Source organism: Orbicella faveolata, unplaced genomic scaffold (genome assembly GCF_042242905.1).
Source record: "Orbicella faveolata isolate gen_17 unplaced genomic scaffold, um_ofav_v1 contig_1, whole genome shotgun sequence".
Taxonomy (NCBI): domain Eukaryota; kingdom Metazoa; phylum Cnidaria; class Anthozoa; order Scleractinia; family Merulinidae; genus Orbicella; species Orbicella faveolata.
In genome coordinates, this window is record NW_028301536.1 from 14,157,501 (window position 1) to 14,163,585 (window position 6,085).

The following is a 6,085-nucleotide window of genomic DNA, read 5'->3' on the forward strand; positions in this document are numbered from 1 at the left end:
CGAGCGCGGGGAAACACACATACATTTTGTCTGATGTTTTTTGTTTTGCCTCCAACCAATTTAATTGAGAACCGGCTTCCACTGAATTGTATGCACTGAACCTAGCCAAGCGTAAAGTTGTCTTCTACAGGCAATTGAAAGCTGCTTCTTTTCTTAATCCAAAGGAATATTTCATGAGCGGCTGTGAGAAGGACGCCCAAACTGAGCTAGAAATTATGTGGACAAATCAACACGGGACCGGCCCTTTGACTGACGACAGAGTGGAAACACAAGTTATCTTACAGTACATGTGTCAGCCGTACCCTAGTGGCAAAGTGACGGATATCAATAACGACTTTCAGCGGCATACCATACGTAATGGAGGAAACCGCAACACACAGAACTTCCGGCTTGATGATAGAGAAGATCGGCAGGCTATAATTAACCGAGGATTGCACGAGCCATTTCATCACTATAACACTATGCTGCGAAGAATACGAAACAAAGGTATTTCCAGAACCAGTTTTTATCCGTACCCGCAAACGCATTGCTACTCATTTAAAGGAGCTATGTCAAAATATTTTATCAAGTGACTTTTATGATGGAAAGATCAGAACTGAATTACTTTCAAACTGATGGAAACCTCAAAAGTATTAACAAAGAAAAATGAATGACGTCGCTAACATTGACTGTTACTCTTACTGCTTTATAAGAACTCCCAGTACTTGCAAAATATTTATAGAACAGAGCTCCACTCTTTTGTTAAAAAAAAAATGTTTCGCTTGAAAAACCAAAGGCCGCGAGCTTTTACGAAGGAAACTGAGATGCAGAAAACAGCTCCTAAAGACGTTAAATCCACGAAACAGTATTCCAAGAACTTCGTCATAACATATAGTTTGGCATTTTGTGCGACTTATTTTCACATAAAATCATATTAAAAGGCGGAAACCTCGTCTCAGAGGGAAATGCCGGCTGAAGGAATACTTTCTAACATGAAGTTCAGGTAACTATACTATTTTTAAAATCACGATTGAAACAAATTGAGACGTTAGAACAAGAGGTTTAAGTCTTCATGCATGACGCAAACGAAAACTGCTTCCTAATTTTCTTGTCTATAATATAAATTTATGACGAGCTTTCCGCCTGACCGATTTTCCCGTTGCATTAGTCGGAAAAATGAACGGATGAATTTTAGACGGGAGACTTGTCCTTCACTGTATTCAGATCAGTCGAATTTCCGGTCCAACTTGGTTTCCTTTTCTGGAATGAACACTAATAACACTCAACCATCACATAGGTTTGTTTACCGCTGATCAAAATCTGAAAGGAGACACGCCGCAATACACAAGACAGAATGCCAACGGTAACAGACGAGGCTATGAAGTACCAGAGGAGCGTGATTACTATCCCTACTGGGGCCCCAGCCCGTTTAAGGACATTGCTATCATGGTCAGTGACAAAGTCACGGAGAAATTGATGAAGGAATATGTGAACAGTCCTGATCACTCGAAAAAAGGTAACTTAGCTTTAACGTTAGACAGAAAAACATTTTTTTTTTTATTTTTCTTTTTAAATCGGGAAAAGCAATAACATGCCTGGAAGCTCGGGACGAAGACGAAGAAAGAGTTTTTATTTCCCGTCTCTTTTCGAGTTCCAAAGTGCAGGGAACAGGGATGGCGTAGTGGTGAGAGCACTCGCCTCCCACCAATGTGGCCTGGGTTCGATTCCGGCCCGGTACCATATGTGGGTTGAGTTTGTTGTTGGTTCTCGCTTTGCTCCGAGGGTTTTTCTCCGGTTTCTTCGGTTTTTCTCCCTCCACAAAAACCATCATCTCCAAATTCCAATTCGACCAGGATCAAGGACCAGCATGGAAACCGACTAAGGCTGAGGTGGCTTCCTCTCTAAACATTGTAATTTAATTTTATTTGTTTTTGTTTGTCCCGCTCGTTCACGCGTTTTGATCCTGCGCTTCACTCGAAGATCCTACGAGGTACAAAAGAGACTGATAGAGAAGTACGCTGATGCGATCTCGTTTAATTTAAGGATTATGTATCATGGACGACGGTCTCCAAAACCAGCGAAGGTGTCCTAAAACACCTCCCCGCAACAAGCAGGCATCAAAATGTGTGGCCAGTTTCATCACCAAGGAAACATGCGAAAAAGGCGGAGGAAAATGGGTTGAAGTGGAAACAAACTACAAGGAAAAGCTCCCTTCACAAACAGACGGCGCATGTGCCGGCAAATTTCAGACTGTCAAAGGCGTGGCATACGAGCCCCATCAGATAACACAGATGGGATCAGACGGGACCGAAGAAGATCTTGTCGTTGCGGACCCAGCCGAGGTGATCTATGCACCTTCCACTGTTGTCAATCATAATGGACTGAATATGCACGGCAAGTTCTCCTCGTACACATGGAAGATTCCTTACTTTCCCTCCAACACCATTCAGCGATGCGTGTTGAGGATAAGGTGAGTGCAGGCTGGGTCATTCCCCACCCCACCCCCACCCCCACCCCCTCTTGCTAAGTTCAAGATGGCTATATCACATGACGCGCGATCAGGTGTTTAAAAAATATATAACAAACAAAAGTATCATTACAGCTGAAAGGTCGAGAAGTTGTCAGGTCTCAGGGGTAACTGATACAAGATACTTCCCAGATACTTCCCAGAAATCTCGCCATATTCCGTGTAAACACTAATTTCATTGAACTTGCTGCGTGTTGAGAATGAGAGAGATCGTCGGGAATTACTTATGACACTTATTTGGATGGTAAAGATGGTAAAGCTGTTTGCCATATCTACCTTTGTTTCTTCACTGTATACAAACTCTCGTTCTTTGGTCATCGTAGCTTGATTAAAAATACAAACACAAACAGCAGTGATAAAAAATGTGCAACAGTGCGTTTTTATGCTAAATTTGACGTTTCTATGCTGAGAAACTTCAAAATTTTAGGAACAACTATTTAAATCGTTCTTATTAAAGGTCTGTAAAATGTACATTGTTTAGCATACGAAACGTCAAGTTTATTATAAAAATACGTTGCTGTACAATGTTTATCGCTGCTGTGTTTGGATTTTTCTTTACTGGGTTTAGTCTTTTATTTCAAATGGTTTGCGGGGCTGATCGATCTTAAATCGCAAAACACTGCATATTAAGCACATATTCGTCAAAGTAACTTCATTTCGGAAAATATGAAAATATGTCCTGGAGTAATAATATCATAAGTTAGCGTAACCAATTACGTCACAAGTTAAAGTAACCAATTACGTCACAAGTTAAAGTAACCAATTACGTCACAAATTAAAGTTACCAATTACGTCACAAGTTGAAGTAACCAACTGTGTCGCAAGTTAAAGTAACTAATCGCATTTTTGCTAACCACTTTGTTTCTAAATTTTGACAGATACAACATTACAACAGGAGATGCACCAAGGAGTTTTGATGCCTCGAATAACGATGCGTACGTATTGAAGATATGATCTGTATTTTGCCCTCAAACCTCCATTCATCTAGTTGTCAGTTTGTTTCACATTAGTACACTGGAACCCCGTTATACACTCAACAACAGGCCTGAAAAATTTGGCAACATTACTGGGTGCCGTTTTAACGGGGGTAGGGTCAAATTTCATGACTCATCCATTCAATTTAAGCGACATCTTGACAGATATATCACAACCTCGCAGCATGCGGAAAGCAGATCTGAATTTTAAGTCAGTAAATACAATATTATCATGGAGGGATGGACATAACCAGGAGCCCATGGACTCCTGACACAACTGGATTCAGAAAAAGGTCACAGACAACATATTTAAATATTTTGGTAAATTTTTCAAGCATCCTTGGCAAGGTTCCTTTAAGTTCCCAAACCTTAGACTATATAAGGTGCGCTATGTTATTGCAGATATCAGCATGACCGTCTTAGGACAGTTTGAAATCTTTGAATTAATGAAAGCTACGTTTAATAATTTCTCTCTTAGCGTGAAAAATGATCCTACAACGCTGGCCGTGGACGGGAAAACTAAGCTGCAGCTCGCCTTGAACACAGCTCAGCTAGCTCGTACATTCCAAGACAGAACACACGTGTTCTACTTGAAACCAAGGAACTCACTTCCCTCTCGATTCAAGAATTCCAAAATCATTTACATCGGAGGAATGGGAAAGAGAGGAAACATTGTGCAGGCTTATCCAGCCATGGAATATCGCTTCGTTCCTGAACGTATTTCAGTTACCACCAATGATGTTCTGTGCTTCGCCTGGTCTGGTAAGTCAGTGGCGCTCTTATTATCATACTGGGAGCACGCGTGTAGCAATAATACACCGTCAAACAGACTTCCAAACACTAAGCAAATCTTGTGACGCCAACTGCCTGATAGACCTTATCACGAATTCGTCTGTTTCAAAAGACACTCGCTAACAATGGAGACGCCTTTTACGTAAATGCCAGACTCTAATTTTTATCCTAGGCATTCACCTGTTTATTTGTTACGATCATTTGAAAAACTCATACCAAAGAAGAGCAAAGAAAATCCATCTTTAGACACCTAAAGAGGCCTTAGTCTGCATGCATTGCGGACCTATTACACCGACAAATTTCGCGCAACTGGAAAACACAACATAACTGTAAAAACTTGATTCAACAAATGCTTTCCATCTCCACAGGCTCCAACAATAATCCAAATAATGCTGGAGAAGGACAAGCGCGTAAGTGTCTCTGGAATGTTTAATTTTTTTCTTTTATTTGTCGCAATCTATTTTAATTTTTTTTTATTGGCATTTATTTCGCTTCAATTTACGCTCCCCTCCCCTCCCCCACCCCCACCTCCCTCCTTGAGGGAACTACAAAAGATGATCTAATCAGTGATCTAATATATTTTTTTTATCCAGGAGTAAATATGGGTTTCATATATGTAAGCTGGTCTGCATCTCGGCTTGGACTACAGAATGGACACTGGGTTGTCGAAAGTGTGAATTCTAGCTTACTTGATGCTCTATGTAATCAGGTGGCCACAGGTCGATTTAGCCAATGCTTGCAGAAATTGTCACGTCGATTTGAAAATACTTAAAATGACCTCAATTAAGATTCCTCTAACCTACAAAACGAGAACCGCAGTCGCGCACCTTAGTAGAAGACATTCGTCATTTAATTGTTTACTTTAAGAGGAAAATAAAACACTCAGGCAACCCTGCCCCAAGTGTGAGAAGGCTTCGGTTGATTGGTGGTGATGTGACCGGTCAACGCCAGGGTCTTTTCCTGCCCTGGGGACGAGGTTGACAGCCAGCCTGGCAACTAAACGTTTCATTTGTTATTTTGAAGGCTCGGACAGAACAAACGTGTGTTGGGTAAAGGAAGGATGCAGCTCTCTCAAACCAGCAGCTTGCTCCAGCTTGCCTCTCGAAGTGGTTGACCAGGCTGATGCTTTCAGCCCTGAAAAGTTGAATCTTCACCTGAACACAGGATGCTACAGTGGTAATGTTGCCGATCTGCAGAGTCAGTTGAACAACGCCCCAGCCTCCTGCAATCCGCCTTGTTTCCGTATCAAGAAGCCTGGGGAGTACTGTTACATGAGCACGCGCAATAACAACTTCTCCAACCGACGTCACATGGGACAGATCACTGTTACCTGAGCTATCCTGGTATAAAACTCGATTGATCGATGTTCTAAAAAATAGGCCGCAAACGTAGTGTTGTTACTAGTGAAATAAAATATTGAAACAAGAAAACAAGGAATCTGCAATTTGCTTGGCGTAAGTCTCATTGTATCAACAACCTTTGCATCGGTGAAAATAAGATTCGAGTTTTTTTTTTTCTTTTACTTGATCCTTTTAGCTGCGGTCCTCGGGTGCTTTCTGTGAAGCTCGTTTCCTGCAATCATAGCTTAACATCTGCCAGCTTTCCACTGCACTCCATAACCTTGGATCTTATTTGGCACCTAATTTCTCTCTCTCAGATTATCCGCCGTGGAGTTGCCATCTGGCAAAAATGAAGCCACCAGCTTATTGATCTGCTTGTATAGATCTGTATAATTTCTGCCATTATATGAAAAGCGCTGTTCGGCCTCGTCCTCTAGATCTTTTTCTTGTTCAAATATCTGGCGGCCACTCCG

The 6,085-nt window shown here is 41.5% G+C and overlaps 1 protein-coding gene across 2 annotated transcripts in view; it reads left to right on the forward strand.

The window, feature by feature from the left end:
• LOC110061343 (protein DD3-3-like) overlaps positions 1-5,705 on the forward strand; it is a 14,580-nt gene extending 8,875 nt beyond the window's left edge. For both annotated transcript variants that reach the window (XM_020768190.2, XM_089290807.1), the window contains 7 exons: positions 165-486; positions 1,277-1,495; positions 2,023-2,449; positions 3,385-3,441; positions 3,959-4,242; positions 4,641-4,682; positions 5,296-5,705. In XM_020768190.2, coding sequence (XP_020623849.2) covers positions 165-486; positions 1,277-1,495; positions 2,023-2,449; positions 3,385-3,441; positions 3,959-4,242; positions 4,641-4,682; positions 5,296-5,606 — 1,662 coding nt within the window. In that variant the 3' untranslated portion in view covers positions 5,607-5,705. The remainder of the gene's footprint in view (positions 1-164; positions 487-1,276; positions 1,496-2,022; positions 2,450-3,384; positions 3,442-3,958; positions 4,243-4,640; positions 4,683-5,295) is intronic.
• Positions 5,706-6,085: the final 380 nt, after the last annotated feature.